Source organism: Pelophylax lessonae, assembly GCF_965119305.1.
Source record: "Pelophylax lessonae genome assembly, chromosome: 1".
Taxonomy (NCBI): Eukaryota; Metazoa; Chordata; class Amphibia; order Anura; family Ranidae; genus Pelophylax; species Pelophylax lessonae.
The window spans coordinates 47400923-47423119 of NC_138768.1; the positions used below are offsets into that span (position 1 = coordinate 47400923).

A 22197-nucleotide genomic window follows, 5' to 3' on the forward strand; every position below is an offset into this window, starting at 1 on the left:
TTAAGGCCATTGACATTTGTCACCTGATCAGGGGGTTAGGGGAAATCTCAAATCCTCCCATCAGTACAATAGTCTTGTATGAATTCAAATGTCAATGGCCTTAACCACTTTCGGACCACCCTATAGCAGATTTAATGCTACAGGGCAACGCTCCTGTGCAAGATCCTGTGTGTGTGTATATATATATATATATATATATATATATATATATATATATAGTTATATGTAGTTATGCATTTCCAGCTACAGGGGGCGTGGAGGTGCATTCGCGCCACCCGCTGGCCGCTTCTGCTGTATTCACTCACAGCACTGGACGTCTGCCTGCACCCACCAACAGTCTGGCAGAGAGACAGGATGGAGCTCTGCATATGTAAACAAGGCAGAGTTACGTCCCCACAGAAGCAGGAAATAAAAACCCTCACTTCCCTTAGTAAAAGCCCCTAACAGTACACAAAAACACTGGCTAGGCATACAGTTAACCTTTTGATTGCCCTAGATGTTAACCCCTTCCGAGCCAGTGTCATTAGTACAGTGACAGTGCATATTTTTAGCACTGATCATTGTATTAGTGTCACAGGTTCCCACAAAGTGTCAAAAGTGTCAGAAGGTCTGCCGCAATATCGAAGCCATTACTAGTATAAAATAAAAAAATAAAAAGTCCATAAATATATAACCATAGTTTGTAGAAGCTATAATATTCGTGTAAACCAATCAATATAAGATTATTGGGATTTTTTTTACCAAAAAAATGTAGCAGAATACATATTGGCCTAAATTTACAAAGAAATTACATTTCTTTAACTTTTTTCATTGGATAGGTTTTATAGCAGAAAGTAAGAAATATTGTTTTTTTTTTTAATTCCTGGTGATTTTTTTGTTTATAGCGCAAAAAAGAAAAAAACCCAGTGGCAATCAAATACCACCAAAAGAAAAGTCTATTTGTGTAGGAAATAAATTGCATTCATTTTATTTGGGTAAAGTGTTGCATGACTGCACAATTGTCAGTTAGAGCAATGAAGTGCCGTATCACAAAATGGCCTGGTCATGAAGGGGGGGGGATAAATCTTCCAGAGGGCAAGTGGTTAAAGTCTTTGGAAGAGACAGCAATTAAAAAAAAACTGACAGGGGTTCTAACCCTACAAAACGACTTTCCCCTTTCTTTAAAAAGGGTCATCTCATGTTTTAAAGAACCTTAGCAAATTAAAGCAAATTTTCTGTAGACTCAGCATCTAGCAGTGACAACGTATGACAATTCACACGTCAAAGCATTCCCCACATCCAGCACCAGGAAAAGCACGCCAGGACTTCATATCTCTGTAGCTGGAACAAGACCTATCCTGCTCTATTAGGCTTTGGTATTGGTTTGTGGCTTACTTGGCATGCTGCTGCAGGACGGTCAGGTCTTTGTGCACAAGTTTCATGGCATCCTGGGAGTTGAGAAAACAAGATGGCGGAATGACCGATACGGGTGGCTTCATCAGCTGCAATGTAGTTCCAGGGACCGGGGCGCCGTGCTTCTTCAGGCTTATCAGGATTCTCTCCTTTGCAGCTGGAAACATACCCAATATATACAATCAGATCAGATCAATGAGAAAGAATGCCAAACATGATAGGATTAGCTAAAGATTGCAGAAATCTGCCCCAGAGCTATTTACAGATCAGACCATTATCACACTCAGTGACCTCTTCTAATTAAAGCTGGACACACACTATACAACTTTTGTTGTTGGATTTACCTTCAACTATGTAGTAAAAGGGCCTGACTGATTGCATACAAACTGAAAGTGTTTAGGTTTGACCTCATAATATATGGTTTTGGTAAGTCTAAAAGAAAAAAATCTACAGAGAATTGTATAGTGTGTATCCAGTTTAAAGCTGAACGGTGAACATAAGTCTACACAACCCTGTAAAAATGTCAGGTTTTTGAGAGGTAAATAAAATCAGACCAAGATAAATCCCTTTTGAATTTTCTCCACTTGAAGACTGCAATGATGTACTTTTACATCAGTACCATAGGTGGTTATACCGGGATGATGCCTGCAGCAGAATTCTTTTTTCCGGGAGGCGATCAGCTTTTTTGTAAAAGCCATCTGACTGGCTAATTAGCTGCTGGATTGCTTTTACAAGCGGCGAAAGGGGTCGCCCTGCCCCCCAACCCCCCGCCCCCCCTATTGCCTCCCGGGGGGTCTCTGTCCCACCAATGTACCTGAAAGTGAAGCCGGCAGATCCTCCGGTTTACCATAGAGCTTTTCAATGACCGGAAGGTCCCCAATAAGCTCCGAGGCCAGAAGTGACAAGAATGTGTCACTTCCCGTTTCCTTGGACGTAAACAGTGCCATTTGAAAGAATTGAAAGCACCTGATCACACTGATCTTGGGGTGATCAGATGCTTTTAAGAGCAGGGGAGAGATCTGGGGTCTAACAGACCCCAGATTTCTCCATAAAGAGCACCTGTAGCTGCCTATTGCTGTCACAAGGGATGTTTACAAATTGATCAAAAAAAAAAAAAAAGTAAAGCGTGTAAGAAAAAATAAATAAATAAAGAAAAAAATATTTTTAAAGCCCCCCCCCATGCTGTGCAAAGGCGAATGCACACGATAGTAAGTGGCAATTGCACCATACGTGTGAGGTACTGCCACGAACCTCAGAGCGAGAGCCATAATTCTAGCACCAGACCTCTGTGTAACTCTCCACTGGTAACCTGTAAAGGCTTATAAAGCATTGCCTATGGAGACCTTTAAATACCGTAGTTTGGGGCAATTTTGAAGCCTGTTAGGGATCTATTTACTCAGCTTAACACCAACTTTTATACTTTACCAAAAAAAATGGGTATTCTATTGTTTTCTTTGTGCAATAAAATTTCTCAGTGAATTTTTTCCCAAAAATTGTTCGAAAAACCGTTGCGCAAATACTGTGTGACATAAAAGATTGCAATCCACACCATTTTATTCTCTAGGGCCTTTGCTAAAAAAAAATATATAATGTTTAGGGGTTCTAAGTAATTTTCTAGCAAAAAAAAAACAAAACATTTTTACAATTCAATTAAAAACAAACTGAAATCTTTAAATGGAGAAAAAGAAAAATTAAAAACTTATAATATCAGGGTTGCATAAGTATGCATGCCCTAAAAACTACTACTTTGTTGAAGCCACCTTTTGATTTTAGGACAGCATTCAGTTTTTTGGGGTAGGAGTCTATCAGCATGACATATCTCGCCTTGGGAATCTTTGCCCACTCTTCATTGCAAAAGCGCCCCAAATCTGTGATCTCCTATGCACAGGAGAAGACATCTCTCGATTGTTATGTGAGCAGAGGGGTGATCCCTGATGTAAAAGAGAAACCCAGGGATCCGACCATCCCATGGAGGGTCCCACATTCACCCCAAAGCCCTCCAGGGGAAGATGGACAGTTGCTTACCATACCAGGAAGCAGGCGGGCACCGCTTCAGACAGAACCTCCTCGCCATCAAAATGGCGGGCTGTCAGCCAGGAGGAACGCTGTGACTTGGGCCGAGACCCAGTCGTATGTGACCTCGTGAGGCGTTTAACTCGCAGGCCAGCCCCTGCCCGGTGGGGCTATGTCACGGCCGAAATTGCATTGAGCTGAGGTCTGCGCGTGCTCGCTGGCCAGACTGGGATGACCACTGGATCTACATTATCCAGCCCGTCGCCCAGTCCGGCAGTTGATTGTAGATCTCACAGGAAAAAAAAACAGGAGAAAATCTTTATAAAAATAAAAAATTGCCAGGGCCAGAGATCCCAGCAAGGAACTAGGTCCTTACTCCTGACTAGGCAGAGTGCCTATAGCAGAGAGAGGGAGTATACCCCCTGGGACTGCCCATGGGCATAGCCAGACTTTTTCTTTTGCCTAGTGTCCTACTCCTGTAGGGGGCAGTATAACTCAATGGTTATGAAGATCTGAAACTGTGTCCATCAATGAACGAAAGAGAAAAAAAAATTCTGTGTGTCCTATTTGCACTGCAACTCAGCCCGAAGCTCTGGAGCAACTGCACTTGCGGGGTGCAACCCCTATTGGCAACGATTATATATATATATTGTGACAGGAAGTCAGGTAAATCTGTGGATGTTGTCACAGACAGGAGATACACTTATGCTGGGTTTAGACAGTTCACCAATTACTATAGGGTGTCGGCGGAAAAGGTAGCCAGGATGGCTTAAGGAAGTTGAAAGGCCTTCAGCTGTTCGGAATGAGGAAGTTAAGGCCTCTATAATTTGTCCAAAGGAAGTCTTATTGATTGCTGCCTCCTGACGCTGTGTGAGCTGGGGAGAGGAGGACAGTCAGATGTGTGCCCCCTGAAGCTGTGTGAGCATGGGGAAGACCTCCTGGAGCGATGTGCGCTGAGGAGGGTAAAAAGTGTGAAGACTTCTCAAGGTGAGAAAATGAACTATTTCTATGTGAAGAGTGTGAAGAGAAAAACCAATGGATGTTTTCTATGTGAAAGGAAAGTCCAATGAACATGTGCTGTGTTCAGTCCACTGAGCTGACGTCGAGAATTACGTATAGGTACGCGATTTTGTGCTTAAAGGCCGTCCCGCCACAGTAAATATACCTGGGGTGGTCCTTAACCACTTTCCGACCACCCACCGCTTTTTTACTGAGGCAGGGTGGCTCTCCTGCACAAACCGACGTAGACCTACATCGGTCGCGCTGTCAGTGGCCCGCTCCTGCCCCCACTTGGCAGCGGGGAAGCCGATGCAGCGGGCAGGCGGCTTCGATTGCCGCCTGACACCCACGATTGTTCCCTGCTGAGAGAGAAGGACGGTCGGCTGTTGTAAACACAGCTGACCGTTCTTCTCCCTGGGATGATCATAGAGCCCATGTGATCCTTCTATATAGGATCACATGTCTCTATGGTCCTTTCAGAAGCCACGCCCCCCCCCCCCACAGTTAGAATCACTCCCCTAGGCTCACATTTAACCCCTTGATCACCCATAATGTTAACCCCTTCCCTGCCAATGGCATTATTACAGTAACAGTGCATATGTATAGCACTGATTACTGTAGTAATATCACTGGTCCCCCCAAAAGTGTCAAAAATGTCAGTCAGGAGTCCGATCTGTCCGCCGCAATGTCGCAGTCCCGCAAAAAAAAAAATCGCAGATCGCCGCCATTACTAGTAAAAAAAAAAAAAAACACAAAAAAATGACATAAATCTTTTTCTGAAGTTAGTAGACGCAATAACTTTTGTGCAAACCAATCAAAATACGCTTATTGCAATTTTTTTACCAAAAATATGTAGCCGAAAACAACTTGGCCTAAAATGTTAAAAAAAATTTGATTTTTACCATTTTTTTTTTTTGAGAATGTTATATAGCAGAAAGTGAAAAATATTGTTTTTTTTTTTTTTTTTAGAATTGTGGCTCTTTTTTGTTTATAGTGCAAAAAATAAAAATCGCACCGGTGAGCAAATACCACTAAAAGAAAGCTCTATTTGTGGGGGAAAAAAAAAAGACATCAATTTTATTTGGGTACAGTGTCGCATGACCGCGCAATTGTCCGTTAAATTAACGCAATGCCGAATCGCAAAATAGGGCCTGGTCAGGAAGGGGGCAAATCCTTCCGGTCTTAAATTGGTTAAAAACGCTTCTAACCTCAAACGCTTCTAAATGCTCATAAACGCGGTACGTAAAAGCTGTTCAACTGAGGTTTTTCACTGTCGGTTTCCAGCTTTCAAAGTTCCAGCGTTTAGAAAAGATCCTTGACTGCCCTGTGTATAAGAGCCCTAATAATAATATAATAACTAAGTGGCCTGACAGCAGTTTGGTCACCGTAAGCAACTGTCTAGCCACAATAACCTTACAAAAATCGCTGGCAGTTCACCTGTGGCTGAGGGTGGAGCATCCATAGTGACAGCCGGAGTCAGCAAACTGGTGTCCATCTCCACCTTGATTTGGTTCCAAGCATTGACAGCTTCCTGAATTTCAAACATGATCCGTTCCATGTTGATAAACTCCATCCACAGATTCTAAAGACAGAGCACATCATTTTATTTTTTTAATGTTTTTTATTAACATTTTTATTGAGTTTCATTTCAGTTTAATAACCAGCAATAAAAAAAAAAAAAAAAAAGAACATTCTTCCATATGACAAACTCATATTATCCCCCCTAAATCCTCTCACCCCCTCCCCATTCTTCCCCTTACATTATTACCCTTCCCTTATTGCGGTCCTACCTCTATTTATCCGATTAGATTTAACATAACCCAATTTTAAATAATTATTTCCATATTTCAATGTAATCTCTAGTCTTTTTAAATGTCCATTTATTGGAGAAACATTCTATTTTCTCTTTGTTCATACAGGCAAATACATAAATAAATAATATATTTGACTCTGCCGCACCACTCCCTAATAGTAGGAAATTTTGTGTTGAACCATTTTTTTGGAATTGCCCCTTATGCAGCATTTAGTAGGTTTGGAACTATCGAATTTCTATATTGTTTTTAGGGTCGGTTTGTTCTATGGAATAAACATATCCAGGGATCATCTATGATAAACTCTCCTGCGATTTTATTAATTAATTGTTGTATTCTTAACCAAAATTCTCGAATCTTGGGACATTCCCACCCAGACCACATCAGAAGACTGTGTGCTGCTAAAAGACCAATTATAATTATCCTTTAAATCAGTGTTCCCAAACCCCCGAGCTGCGGACCGGTACCGGTCCGTGGATCAAACGGTACCGGGCCGCCCGAGGAACTTTAAATTATTTTACTGTCTCGGCAGAGCCCACCCATTGTGTGACAATAGCAAATGAAAATTCGCTATTGTCACACGGATCCTCCTCCTGGCCAATCAGGAAGCGGGTCCTTCCTGATTGGCCGAAAGGCAAACCCCATGCCATTGGCCGAGGAGGAGGCGCAAGGACTGAGGACTCGAGGAGACGCCGGGGGACTGAGGAGAAGCCGCCGCTGCCTGAGGTAAGTGCACTGGTCTCGCGGGGGGGCACGCTGGCATCTCTGCATTGAAAGGGGGCACGCTGGCATCTCTGCATTGAAAGGGGGAACGCTGGCATCTCTGCATTGAAAGGGGGCACGCTGGCATCTCTGCATTGAAAGGGGGAACGCTGGCATCTCGGCATTGAAAGGGGGCACGCTGGCATCTCTGCATTGAAAGGGGGCACGCTGGCATCTCGGCATTGAAAGGGGGAATGCTGGCATCTCTGCATTGAAAGGGGGAATGCTGGCATCTCTGCATTGAAAGGGGGCGCGATGATCTCTGCATTGAAAGGGGGCACGCTGGCATCTCTGCATTGAAAGGGGGCATGCTGGCATCTTGGCATTGAAAGGGGGCATGTTTAAATACAATAAAATTAAAATTATTAAATCAAAACAATCGGACCACGGAAAAATTATCAAACGTTTACCGGTCCGTGGCGATAAGGTTGGGGAGCACTGCTTTAAATGATAAAAGAAATCTATAAAACATTTTGCTGCATGGGGTAAAATCATAAAGTGCAAGCACGCACAGCAACATCAAAGCTGATCTCCAGGATAAACACGTTTTCTTGTAATTGTTCCTATTTTTTAAATGTTTTAGCAAACTGCCAAATCAAATTTATTAAATCACAGAATTTCTGAGAAAATCGATATTTAAATTTGCTGAGGTGTCATGACCAGTCCCCATCACTGTCTGGCTGGAATTTGCCCCATGTTTCTAGGCTCAGCCCACAAAACTACATCGCCTTAGAGTTTTAGGGAATATACATACAGTGCCTTGAAAAAGTATTCATACCCCTTGAAATTTTTCACATTTTGTCATGTTACAACCAAAAACGTAAATGTATTTTATTGGGATTTTATGTGATAGACCAACACAAAGTGGTACATAATTGTGAAGTGAAAGAAAAATGATAAATGGTTTGTGAAATGTTTTACAAATAAATATGTGAAAAAAGTGTGGCGTGCATTTGTATTCACCCCCCTTTACTCTGATACCCCTAACTAAAATCTAGTGGAACCAATTGCCTTCAGAAGTCATCTAATTAGTAAATAGAGTCCACCTGTGTGTAATTTACCCTTTTGCGTTGACGGAATGCAAATATGCGGCCTCAGGGGGTTGTATCGGGGTCGTGCCTGCAGCTAGAGGCATCACCCGGGTACCGTTATTTAGAGCAGACAGTTGGCTTTCTTGCAATAACAATCAATGCAGCTAAGGAACCGCTCGGTTGTTATTACAAGGAGCGATCCCTCCCCCCTCCTGCGGCTCGTCTGGGTCTCCCGTCCCACCAGGAGACCCAAGAGACCAGCCGGCACGTCCCCTGGCTTGCCAAAGACCCGGATTCAGTTCTGATCGGGTCTCTGATGTAAAAACCCAGAAGCTATGTCATCACATCACTACCGGTAACTGAAACCTTAAAGGTGCCAGATTTCTTTTTAAAAATTACAGCATTCAAAATAGCCAAACTTGGCGTTTTGAATGCTTTTAAGTGCAGTGGAGGGGTTTGGGGTCTTTTAGACTCCAGATCACTGCATAAAGAGTACCTGTCGCTGCATATTACAGTCACAAGGGATGTTTACATTCCTTGTGTTATTTTTTTTAAGAGGAACAGTGTAAAAAAAATGTATAAATAAATAAATAAAAACGCCCTGTTCTTCCGAATTCGCGCACAGAAGCAAACGCATACGCAAGTCGCACCCGCATATGTAAACGGTGTTCAAACCACACGTGAGGTATCACCACGATCGTTAGAGCAAGAGCAATAATTATAGCAGAGGACCTCCCCTGTAACTCTTAACCGGAAACCGTTAAAATTTTTTAAAGCATTGCCTATGGAGATTTTAAAGTACCGTAGTGTGTCGCCATTCCACAAGTGTGCGCAATTTTAAAGCATGGCATGTTAGGTATCTATTTACTCAGCGTAACATCATATTTCACATTATACAAAAAAAAAAAATAGGGTTACGTTTACGGTTTTGTATAATACAATTGGGGGTTCTAAGTAATTTTCTAGCAAAACTACTGATTTAAACTTGTAAGCAACAAATGTCAGAAAAAAGGCTTAGACCTGAAGGGGTTAATCTCAGTATAAATACAGCTATTTTGCGAAGCCCTCAGAGGTTTGTTAGAGAACCTTAGTGAACAAACAGCATCATGAAGGCCAAGGAACACACCAGACAGCTCAGGGATAAAGTTGTGGAGAAGATTAAAGCAGGGTTAGATAATTAAAATATCCCAAGCTTTGAACATCTCACAGAGCGCTGTTCAATTCATCATCCAAAAATGGAAAGAGTATGGCACAACTGCAAACTGTCCAAATGTCCCTAAAGTTTCCATCTCCTGCAATGTTTGGCCTTGGTAGAAACACACAAGGTGACACACACAGATTAAAGCGCCAATTAAAAGGTTAATTTCCCACATCTGTGGCTTTTTAAATTACAATTCGTGTCTGTGTATAAAGTCAATAAGTTTGTTAGCTCTCACAAGGATGCACTCAGCAGGCTAGATACTGAGCCATGGGGAGCAGAAAGGAACTGCCAAAAGAAATGCGTAACAAGATAATAGAACTTTATAAAGAGGGAAAAGGATATAAAAGGACATCCAAAGCCTTGAATATACCAGTCAGTACTGTTCAATCACTACTTAGGAAGTATTTAGAGATCTTTTGATACAAAGCCAAGGTCAGGTAGACCAATAAAGATTGCAGCTACAACTGCCTGAAGAATTGTTCAGGATACAAAGAAAAGCCAACAGGTACCCTCAGGAGAAATACAGGCTGCTCTGGAAAAAGACAGTGTGGTTGTTTCAAGGAGCACAATACGACGATACTTGAAAAAAAAAATGATTTGCATGGTCAAGTTGCCAGAAAGAATCCTTTATTGCGTTATGCCTCAAAAAAGCCCAGTGAGGAGTGTCAAGGTGTGTAGTGCATATTGTAACCAGGCTTTTTGTGGTATTAGCACAGTAAAGTCTTCTTTCTGACAACTTGACCATGCAGCTCATTTTTGTTCAAGTATCATCGTATTGTGCTCCTTGAAACATCCACACTGTCTTTTTCCAGAAGTTACCTGTGGGATTTTCTTTGTATGCCTAACAATTCTTCTGGCAGTTGCAGCTGCAATCTTTCTTGGTCTACCCGACCTTGGCCTGGTATCAAGAAATCCCAGAATTTTCCACTTCTTATTAAGTGAACAGTACTGACTGGTATATTCAAGGTTCTTTTTAGATCGGTTTTCATATTTGTAAAGCTCCATTACCTTGTTACACAGGTCTTTTAGCAGTTCTTTTCTGCATATCATGGTTCAGTATCTTGCCTGCTCAGTGCATCCACGTGGAAGCTAACAAACTCATTGACTATTTATACACAGACACCATTTGCAATTTAAAAAAAATCACAGATGTGGGAACTTAACCTTTATTTGCAATTTGAACCTGTGTGTGTCACTGTGTGTGTGTACCAAGGCCAAACATTCCAGGGCATGGAAACTTTTGATCAGGGCTATTTGGGCGATTTCTTTTATGATTTGAAAAGGAGCCAAACAACTATGTGATGATAAAGGGCTTCATGTGATCACTATCCTTAAATCAAAACGTTTTTTTTTTTTTGGCATGATCAGTCATATTTTCAATTTCAATGCCAGGGTATGCAAACTTTTGAGCACAACTGTATTTGCAGGACACGTACATTCATTATTTTTTGCATAGGAGCCTGCAAAGCATTGCAACCCCAATCAGTAGATCGCGAGTGCAATGCCAGGATTCTGCAGACTCCAGCTCCCTATCCATACTAAGGTATGGACTTTAAGTTGGGGAGATGGAGGAAGCCTTAATGGACTACAAGTGCGGTGATCACTGCACTTATGTTCCATTGAAAGCACAAGTCTGTGTTCTGTAGCAGACAAATGATCCAGCTGCATGGGAGGAGCCATCAAAAATGACAGCTACTGATGGGTAAAAAAAAACCTCAGACACCGTCATCCTAATTACAAGTGTAAGATGGTTGAAAGTGGAGTTGGCCTTAAACCCTGCTCTTATTTCTATGGGGCATTCATTTCAGAAGTGACAGCAGCTGCAGGGGAGAATGCTCTTCATGCTTTCAGTGAAGGGGGAGGGGGGTCCCACTTGTACCACATCACACCCATATTTAGGGTATATCATGTAACATGGTGCAAAAGGTGGAGTTGTCCTTTAAAACTACATGTGGACATTGAGAGGACCGGTCACTTGGCTACACACAGAACAGGCACAGGTGCCCAGTCCCCTTGCCAAGAAATAGAGAAGAGAAAGTTCCTGAATGCTCATTTTATAGAAGGATAAACCAAAAAAGCTGCTAAACTGTGAAATGAAAATACGCAAGATAGAAAAGTAAAGCTTAGTACAAACGAGTCGATTGTCAGGCGACATTGGCCAGTTAAATAAAAAACGGATGACATTCGGCCCAAATGTATGGCCACTTTCTATCGGACTTGTGTGCTGGAAAACCAGCAGTCGACCGACTCCTGATCAGTGCTGACCAGAGTGTTCTGGCAGGGGGGCCGTCCCACTCTCAGAAAACAATAGCACAGCAGGGAGAGTGCTGTACTAACATTGGATTGTTAGTACAGAGGCCCGGATCTGAGCTGTGAGGTTTTTTTCGTTCAACCCAAAAAAAAACTAGTGGCGTGTACCAGGCTTAAGAAGTTACATGCCTACTGAAAACTGTTTTTGCCCAAAGCAGGGCTTTGACCTAAAGACATTCAGCATCACCAGATTTTACGATGGGATTTATCAATCTCAGATACGACTGTCATATGAATTCCATCACATGCTGACACTCTGTATGGTGGTCTTTCGGTCATTTTTCTTCTCACCTGCTCGCCGCGCATGATCTTGGCCAGTCGGTGCGGGTCGTACTGTTTGGTCAGGGATGGGATGTAGACATCTCCTTTTTGAAACTTGTCATCCTCCAGCCACACAATAAAAACATTAAACAACCTGTCAATGAAGAAAAGATTGCCCAGGCCTTTAAACATATAATTACCTTGCCTTGCTCAACCCCCCCGAACCACCCGCCAATCAACATGCAATTAAAATGTTCCAATAAAATCATTTTGTTTTGAAGAAATACCATTCTTGGGGCTCCGTATGCTGGTCTTTGCTCTGAGTTTGGTAGGAGGGGGTCGGCAGGCACCTGTACACATCACAGCATCCTGACTCAGATCTCCTTTTACAAGATGCTGCATTATATGTAGGAAATAATCCCTGGCATTCCTTAAAGGGATTGTAGAGGCAGAAGGTTTATTTTTTATCTTAAAGGGGTTGTAAAGTCAGAAGGCTTTTTATCTTAATGCATATGCATTAAGATAAAAAGCCTTCTGTGTGCAGCAGCCTCCCCAGCGCCCCCTGATACTTACCTGAGCCCCATCTCTGTTTACGAGTCCCTCAGCCGTCCAGGACTCTCCTTCCTGATTGGCTGAAACACAGCAGCTGCACCATTGGCTCTCGCAGCTGTCATTTTAAGCCAGTTAGCCAATCAGCAGCGAGAGGGGGTGGTGCCGAATGGCAGCTCCATGTCTGATTTGAAACACCGAGCTACAGCTCAGCTCGGGTGCCCCCATAGCAAGCTGCTTGTTGTGGGGGGCACTGGATAGGAGGGAGGGGCCAGGAGCAGCGAAGAGGGACCTGAGAAGAGGAGGATCCAGGCTGCTCTGTGCAAAACCAACTGCACAGAGGAGGTAAGTATAACATGTTTGTTATTTGTAAAGTCTCTTTTTTTTTTTTTTTAATCATTTTAATGCATTCTATGCATTAAAATAAAAAAAACCTTCTGTGTGCAGCAGCCCCCCTCATACTTAACTGAGCCAATCTTTATCCAGCGATGTTGCAGGAGTCTCTCAGCTGCCCGGGACTCCCCTCCTTATTGGCTGAGACAGCAGCTTGGCACAATTGGCTCCCACTGCTGTCAATCAACAGGAGGGAGGGGCCAGGAGCACAGAAGGATCTGAGAAGAGAAGAATGTGGGCCACTGTGTGCAAAACCAACTGCATAGAGCAAGTGAGTATAACAAGTTTTTTTTTTTTTTTTTTTTTAAACCAAGACTTTACAATCACTTTAAGGCAGCGTTTCTCAGCTCCGTTCCTCAGGGCACACTAACAGGCCAGATTTTAAGTATTACCTTGGGGAGAAGCAGACTAGAATACTAGAAACACTGAGCAACAAATTAGATCACCTGTGATGTATTTCAGTTTTCTTGCAAACCTGGCCTGTTTGTGTGCCCTGAGGACCGGAGTGAAGAAACACTGCTTTAAGGCATCATTCACACACGGGTAAAAAACATATAGTGTGAATCGGCTGTTGATGTGTCTAAAGCCGCCAGGAGCTGGCAGCAGACAGCCTATGTAATTGGAGAGGCGGGGTGGTGATGTCTCGCTCTCCACCTTGTCCAATCAGAGAGCGCTTTGCATTCATCCAGAAACTACAAAGCATTCTCTGAATGGCACCCGTGCTAAGCGGCCGACCTCCTGTATTCACAATGCATCAGACCAGCCGCTCAGCACGAGACCTAGAAGCAAGTGAAGATCACTGGAGTAATTTTGTCTACTTCAGTGATTTTCAGCTTCCAAGGACATCGGCCAGGCATGGTATATACATAGTTACAAGCTGGACGAATGTAACTATCTAAAAGAATACCATGCTGGAATTCATCTTTTTAACCACTTTGCCACTGCTCACTAGAGCTCTACTGCGGCAAAGTGGTTCGTTATCGTCTGGCGACGAAGACTTACGTCGCCAGACACTCCCCTTTCCCGGCGGCGCGCGCGCCCCGCCGGAGGCTCGCTCCCGCTGTATTCAGTCACAGCGGGAGTCGGGCCAGGGGAGGAGCAGCTGCGATCGCCGCTGCTCTTCCCCGATCGTCAAGGAATCGAGTCTGGAGATCCACCCGCTTGTGTAAACAAAGCGGGTGGATCTCCTAAGTGACAGGCAGGGTCAGATTGCAGGATTCAGCATAGCTGAACATGCGATCTGTCCCTGTGTCACTCAGTCCCCTCCCCCCCACACATGTCAGTAAGCACCAGGCATACATTAACCCCTCCCTCTCCAATAAAATTAACCCCTTCCCTGCCAGTGTCATTTTTACAGTAACAGTGCATATGTATAGCACTGATTACTGTAGTAATGTCACTGGTACCCCCAAAAGTGTCAAAAATGTCAGTCAAGGGTCCGATCTGTCCGCCGCAATGTCGCAGTCCCGCAAAAAAAAAAAAAAAACGCAGATCGCCGTCATTACTCGTTAAAAAAAAAAAAAAACACCAAAAATGACAGAAATCTTTCCCTTAGTTAGTAAACGCAATAACTTTTGCGCAAACCAATCAAAATACGCTTATTGTGATTTTTTTACCAAACATAGGTAGCAGAAAACAAATTGGCCAAAAATTTTAAAAAATTTTGATTTTTACATTTTTTTTGGGGGCAATTTCATATAAAAATATGTGAAAAATATTGTTATTTTTTCAAAATTTACGCTCTTTTTTTGTTTATAGCGCAAAAAGTAAAAATCGCACAGGTGATTAAATACCACCAAAAGAAAGCTCTGTTTGTGGGGAAAAAAAGGACGTACATTTTGTTTGGGTACGGCGTTGCATGACCGCGCAATTGTCAGTTAAAGTCGCACAGTGCCGAATCGCAAAAAGTGGCCTGGACGTAAGACAGCAAAATCCTCCGGTGGTAAAGTGGTTAATATGGAATATCAATAATTTACAATGACTGGACTCCTTACTTGACCAGCTCCTTGTGCAGATCTGGAGACGTCATACACTCCGGAGAGCTTCCCCCTGAGTCTGAGAAGACCGGAGATCCATCCAAGGGGCCGAGGGCTCGGATGGCTTTGCTTGCCAAGTGGTGAAAATCAGCCACTTCTATCAGGCGGCGCTTCATCTGTTTGAGGAGGTGAAGGTGGGCCGGGCTACTGAAGAATCTCTTTCCGATACATCCTTCAACCGGTAACCTGTGCACAGAAAACACTTCAGCTACAAAGCTGGATTTATAATAACACAACAAACATATCCATGTTCTATTTAAAAGTAGCCTTCCCCCAAGCAGGCCGCTAAACGAAAGGGTAAATGAAGTGCAAAGCAATGCTGGGTATGTGCACATTCCATGATACGATTGTCATGTGACCCCCAGATACGGTCTTTCCATCGACTTCAATACTGAACCTAGAGGCATCCCGACCGGCTGAAGAATTAATAGGAAGCTGATGGAGGCCTCCTGCTGGCTGAGACTTCTAGTTCTCCAATTAGTCAGGCTCATGCTGCCTGCTGACTACAGAGCTATAGGCTTGAGTGCAAGACCTCTGCAGAAGCCCACTGCTACCACACAGATTTCAAGGGATATTCTCTTGCATGCTGGCAGGGGATGGGCTTCTTAAAAAAAAAAAGAAAAACAACATCAAAATTAAGCCAATTCAGCAGGGACCGGCTGAATTTTCGATCCATGTGTATTCATTCCTGTTTGACAGAAGTCAACCAGGAATGTTGGAAAACATTTGTCGATCAGCAGCTGCAGCCACTGATCAGTGTATTCTGACAGCAGAAAGCCCTGCTCTCAGAATACAATGTCCCGGGCTGGGAGATTCCTCCATTTACAAGTGAGGTGGATGGAGGAATCCATTTATCATTTACAGCCAGCTTAAAGCAGAACTCCGGGCAGAAATATTATTGCATCATTGTAAAGGTGCATTTATACCTTTAAAGAAAACTTTCTTCTTTTCATTGATTGCTCTCCAGGTAGTGATAAAATCATTCTTTCTTTATTGCTTTAATCACTTCCCGCCCGCCCTATAGGGAATTGACAGTGGGAAGGTGGTTGTATTATCCTGACACGGCGTCATATGACGGCAGCAGAATAATGCGCTTGGGGCGCGCAGAGCTGTGATTGGTGCTGCGGTGTGTCACTCTGACACACCGCATCTCCGATCTCAGTAAAGAGCCTACTGACGTAGGCTCTTTACCATGTGACCAGCTGTGTCCAATCACAGCTGGTCACATAGTAAATAGGAAGTGCCGTTGATCGGCTTTCCTCAGTTAGTGCCCGTGCCTTACAGGTCACTAGAGCCACCAGGGGTGCCACTAGAGCCACCAGGGATGCCCACCCATGACCCCAGGGATGCCCACCCATGACCCCAGGGATGCCCACCATGACCACCAGGGATGGCAATCCGGGCTCAGGGAGCCCACCAGTGCCCTCCCCATCAGTGCTGCCCACCAGTGCCCTCCCCATCAGTTCTGCCCACCAGTGCCCATCATTGCCATCTATCAGTGCCGCCCACCAGTGCCCATTATTGCCCACCAGTGCCGCCCATCAGTGCCCATCAGTGCCGCCTATCAGTGCCCATCAGTGCCACCTATCAGTACCCATCAGTGCCGCCTATCAGCGCCCATCAGTGCCGCCTATCAGTGCCGCCTATCAGTGCCAAACAGTGCCGCCTATCATCGCCCATCAATGCCGCCTATCATCGCCCATCAATGCCGCCTATCAGCGCCGCCTATCAGCGCCCATCAGCCCCCATCAATGCCGTCTAACAGTGCCCACCAATGCTGCATATCAGTGCTACCTATCAGTGCCACATATCAGTGCCGCCTATTAGTGGCGCATACAAGTGCCACCCCATCAGTGCCTCCTCATCAGTGCCTGTCAGTGCAGCCTCATCAGTGCAGGAAAAAACATATCTATTTACAAATTTTTATAACATAAACAAAAAAACTTTTTTTAAACTTTTCAGTCTTTTTTTTGTGGTGATCAAATACCAAATACCACCAAAAGAAAGCTCTATTTGTGGGAAAAAATGACATAAATTTGGTTTAGGTACAGTGTTGCATGACCGCGCAATTGTCATGCAAAATGCAACAGCGCTAAAAGTATTGAAGTGGTTAAAGTGGTAGTAAACTCCAATAATATAATTATTTACCTATAGTTACCTATAATAAGGCTTACCTGTGGGTACTGTGGATATCTCCTAAACTTGCACAGTTTAGAAGATATTCAGAGGGCATGCAGCAGGTGACATCACCGGCACATGCGCTCTGAAAGGTCCAGCATACAGGGCCGAACCTTCAGAGCCCATGCTGTAAAAGTGACACCATTGTACCCCCAGGCCACTCATATAGCCAGAGGCTGCCAACCCAGAAGGAAGACCGGGGGAAGATGGAAGCTCTCTCAGTGGGGACAGTGCGGCGCTGGAGGGCTTTGTTTTAAAGTAAGTGTCTCAGAACGTGCTAGCATGCAAAGCATACTAGCACATTGTGACATTGCCTTGCAGGGGTATTTTTTTCACAAACTGTGGTTTAGAACGGCTTTAAGGTGCTCTTTCCCCTTAACTTCCATTACATAAGACTGGTGGCTGTTATGCTCTCAATCCCCTTGGCCACCGTTCTTATGCCTGACTCGCTTTAGTGGGTGAACCCTGGAGTCTTAGACCCACGGTCTGATCCACCCTCTAAATATATCTGTGCCTCAGCTCCGTCCACAGAAACACCTAAGGCTCTTAGTTCTGCCCTCATCTCCGCCCACACATGCGCCCATCATGTTTTCCATTTCCCTTAGCGTCATTGGAAATGTAGTTTTCTATGGTGGTGTGGATGTGGCATGTGGCCAGCTCTAAAGTCCCCCTCCCGACCCTCGGAAGCAGAGGGATTTTCAGTGGAACGCTATGACGTCACAGTACTTTATAGTCATGGAGATCTAAAAAAGTAAGCCCTTCTTGGTGATAATTTGGTAGCGGTTTAATTGGGCCAGCAAAGCGCATCTTATAAATATATTATAACAGAATCCTGGAGTTCAGCTTTAACACTTTGCACACCTTTTGTTTCTGATGCTCCTAGAATGTGTTTAGCTGGTTTAAAGTTCAGTTGGGCTTTAAAGTGAATGTAACCCCCAATCCAGATATTAGAATGGCAAGCAATTATTAATAATAAAAAATATTGTATAAACATTCATACCACTCATACCATGCTAAACAAAAAAACAAGCTTCAATACCAGCAACAAAGTACAACAGTCCATGGTTTCTGTATTACCTTATGGTTTTTTCCCCAGATCACACACAGTACAAATAACAATATTAAAAAAATAAATAAATTGTCTATAGCACCATCTTACCCATACTGTGGTCCTGGCCGGCTCAGGTAGAGGAGGAAAAACTTTTGCCAAAAAAATGGTAAGAGGGGGTGATCTGCTGGGGTAGCCATGGCTTGGTGAGCCCAGCGGTAAATCATCAACCTTTGTATAGAAGGCACAATGGGCAACTTCAGCTGCTGCTGGGCTTTCTGCAAAACACAATAGAGACACCATTATACAAAAGTTAAGAGAAAGCATTACACAAGATCTGGATCTGTGGAGCATCAATGCCATGATATATGCACACACGTGGCTTATAAAACATGCTGTGTGGATTTTATTTATTCCAATAAATGTGAGTTGCATCGGAGTTCGGCTGTCCAGACTTCTTCATTTTCTTAGGCTCTGCAAGCGGAGCCAGCAACCTTTCTCTGTGCCTAACCAGGTTCATCTGAGGATTATTCACCTTGAGTTCATTGTTTGTTCCTGGACTTATTCTATCCAAAATGAAAAAAAAAATAAAAATTTTGCGTTGTAGTTATACTTTAAATTGGGGTTTTCTTGTTCTTTTAGGAGCTCATTCTGCACCAAAGGCTTAAGCTTTTTTTGTTAAAAAAGAGGATGTTTAAAGTAGTGATCGACCAATATCGTTTTTTCATTGCCGATACCGATATTTTGGCCATCTCATATCAGTATTGGCCGATATTTTCGTACATTTAAAAAACATTTTTTTTTTTTTTTTTACTTGACAGGTACTCTTGTGGAGGGATCTGGGGGTCTAAAAGACCCCAAACCTCTCCTCTGCACTTAAAAGGATTCAAAACCCTGTTTTGAATGCTGTTATTTTTTTAATCTGGTGCTAGTACTCGGAAGTGATGTCATGACATCACTTCCGGGTTTTTGCATGGAGACCCGATCAGAGCTGAATGAGTCTTTGATCGGGTCTTCGGCGGCTGTGCAGGCTGGTTGCCTGGGTCTCCCGGTGGGACGGGAGACCCAGGTGAGCAGCGGAGGGTGGCAGGGAGGGGGGGTCGTCCCCTCTCGCTCCTTGTAATGACAGCCGAGCGGCTTCTCAGCCGCATCGGTTATCATTACAAGACAGCCGACCATCGGCTATGGACGCCGGTACCGGGGCGATGCCTCTAGCTGCAGGCATCACTCCGGTACAAGGACTTTCCTAAATATCAGCAATATCAGTAACCTCAGGGGCCGATTCCGATATATCAGGGAAAGTGCATATCGGCCCTCGATATATCGACTTTGCCAATAATCGGTCGATCCCTAGTTTAAAGTGATTGTAAAGTATTCTTGTTGTTTTTTTTTTCTCTGTGCAGTTGGTTTTGCACAGAGCAGCCAAGATCCTCCTCCTCTCGGGTCCCTCGTCTGTGCTCCTGGCCCCTCCCTCCTGTTCAGTGCCCCCCCCCCAGCAAGCAGCTTGCTATAGAGACACCAGAGCCGAGTCACAGCTCCCTGTGTCCATTCAGCTCCATTTCTGTCCTGCCCCCTCTCTGATTAGCTAACTGACTTTTGATTGACAGCAGTGGGAGCCAATGGCACCACTGCTGTGTCTCAGCCAATCAGGAAAGTCCTGGACGGCCGAGGAACCCAGTGCACATCACTGGAGGAATATGGGGTTTTGGTCCATCTCTGTGATGGTGGGTTCACCACTCAATAGCAAAGCAAATCATGTGGAAGGAGCCGTGACAAAGCCAGCATACAAAAAATTTGGTTGGAATTTGCATTAGACAGCAGCCTGGATTAAAGGAGCTTCAGTTTGTTCTTCAGCTCCTGGAAACGATACCTTGAGAGCTTGATCTGGCGTTATAGAATTGCTGAGTAACTCATATTCCACAACCCGTCGTAGCTGGGAATCCTCTTCAAACAAAGATTCTGTGTTCAGCACAGTCCATGAGAACCAGATCTGAAAGGACAATCAATTTCATGAGTATTAGAAATGCTCAAACTAGAGCTCTTAAACTTTTCAACACAGAGGAACCCTTGAAAAAAGTTTCCAGTCTCAGGGAAGTCCTGATAAAAATCTACAACTCCTGATACATTAGTGTGACAGTCAGTGGGAAGAATGCTCTTTACATTTGTGGTCATTGGGAAGAATTACCCCCTTACAGATAGCGAAGATAAAGGATGACAGTGGGAAATTATCTGAGAGGTAGAAATTGCTCATTGTTCAAGGAACCCCTAGCAACCTCTGAAGGAACCTGAGGATTTAACCCTGGTTGACAAACTCTGATCTAATGGAGTAAAGACTCTGTCTTGAAGATTATAAAAACGATTGTAAGGATGGATCATAAAGATCATCAAATGAAGTGCTTTCGGTTTTGACATACTCTGCCCCAACCAAATGCAAACCTTTTCTCCAAATCACAAAAAAAATGTTAAAGAGTAAAAACAAGCAAAAAAATTTTAAAAAAGCTAAAAACAGTTAAATGGGAAAAAATAAATAAAAATAAATTGTTGATATCCAGTGTTGGGAATAGCCTTCTCACTTTTTAAGCTGAATCACTGCTCCCACGTACTAAACTACACCCCTTCCAGCTCTGCAGGGGTTTATAACTTTGGGTTTTATACTTTAGGCAGAAAACAAAACTGATGTGCTGGGTTGTGCAGTGGGGGTTTATGCCTGGAGGGACAGCCCCCTGGGCGTGTGTATTCAAATTTTCCTGCCTAGACTACTACTGATGGGAGGAGCATAAACCCACTCAGCTCATGGAGATGAGGCTGCGTCTGTCGATGGATGATACAGAAAATTGGATTTTTGTCTTACCATAAAATCCTTTTCTCTGAAGTTCATTGACGGACGCAGTCTCTATTCTTCATAACAGTAGAGTTATACTGCCCCCTACAGGAGTACCTACTGTTAAGAAGAACAGAGACTGCGTCCCATCAATGAACAATAGAGAAAATTGGATTTTGGTCTTACCGTACAATCCTTTTCTCTGAAGCTCATTGACGGACACAGTCTCTGTTCTTCATAACAGTACGTACTCCTGTAGGGGGCAGTATAACTCTACTGTTATGAAGAATAGAGACTGTGTCCATCAATGAACTTCAGAGAAAAGGATTTTATGGTAAGACAAAAATCCAATTTTCTGTATCGTCCATCGACAGACGGAGCCTCAGAACAACAGAGACTGCGTCCCTCAATGAACGATACAGAAAAGTCCTTGCATTGTTTTTAGAGAATGCAACAGGTTCGGTGAATGGGGGACAGGCAAACGAATGGCAGGATCATCTCCACCATTCACAGAACATGTAGCATATTGTAAAGGCAATGCTAGGTCTTATGTAAGTAGAGGACTGAACAGTAAGCAGTAAGTGCCGTGACTTCTTCAATGTACTTCAATGTTCGAAGCCATTAACCTCAGCAGCATTGGAAGTTCAGTGCTGTGAAGAGGACCAGGCATGACTGGAGAAAGATTAAAACTAAACTTCAAGTTTAAAAAAAAAAAAAATCAAATATGCCTACTTTTTATTTAGACTTTCAAATAGATGCCGCCAGGTCAGTGTTTCTTAACATTTTTTCAGTTAAGGCACCCTTTAAAAATTATGGACAATCTTGAGGCACCCTTTAAAAATGATGGGCAGTCTAATGCCTCTTGAACAGGATACTCCTGTTTGAGCATCTACTTTTTCAAAGTTTTTTTTTTTTTTGCATGTATTTTCCTGTATTTACTTGCATTTCCGCGTATATGCGTGCATTTTCGCGCAAATGCCTGAAAACGTATTCTCGTTCTTCACAATATGTAAATTTGTGCACATTTTTGCACAATGGTGCGTATTTGAGCGCATGATGCGTAAATTAATGACTAAAAAAGCTGATTTCTCTATTTTTTTTTGCTACTGAAGAATGCACGGTGCTTGTTTACGCGCCTGTGTGCACAGGCACATTACAATTAATGGGCTGTATTTTAGCTTAGTAAGGCCCCTTTCACACATGCGGACCGTTCAGATCCACCTGTCAGTTTTTCAGGCAGATCTGAACGGATGCCCCATGCATCTCTATAGGGCAGCGGGTGTCAGCGGAGACATCTCCGCTGACACCCGCTGCCATCCGATCTGATCCTGTCCGTCAAATCCGGACGGATGAAAACCCTATTTTCCATCTGTCCAGCGGATCGGATTGGAT

General features: G+C 43.6%; 1 protein-coding gene across 2 annotated transcripts in view; it reads right to left on the reverse strand.

The window, feature by feature from the left end:
* Positions 1–22197, reverse strand: part of EPG5 (ectopic P-granules 5 autophagy tethering factor) — a 227902-nt gene that overhangs the window by 81817 nt on the left and 123888 nt on the right. For both annotated transcript variants that reach the window (XM_082254537.1, XM_082254536.1), the window contains exons 21-26: positions 19855–19974; positions 18096–18262; positions 14717–14944; positions 11811–11934; positions 5842–5986; positions 1375–1549 (exon numbers count right to left, since the gene is read on the reverse strand). In XM_082254537.1, the coding sequence (XP_082110663.1) occupies positions 1375–1549; positions 5842–5986; positions 11811–11934; positions 14717–14944; positions 18096–18262; positions 19855–19974 (959 nt within the window). The remainder of the gene's footprint in view (positions 1–1374; positions 1550–5841; positions 5987–11810; positions 11935–14716; positions 14945–18095; positions 18263–19854; positions 19975–22197) is intronic.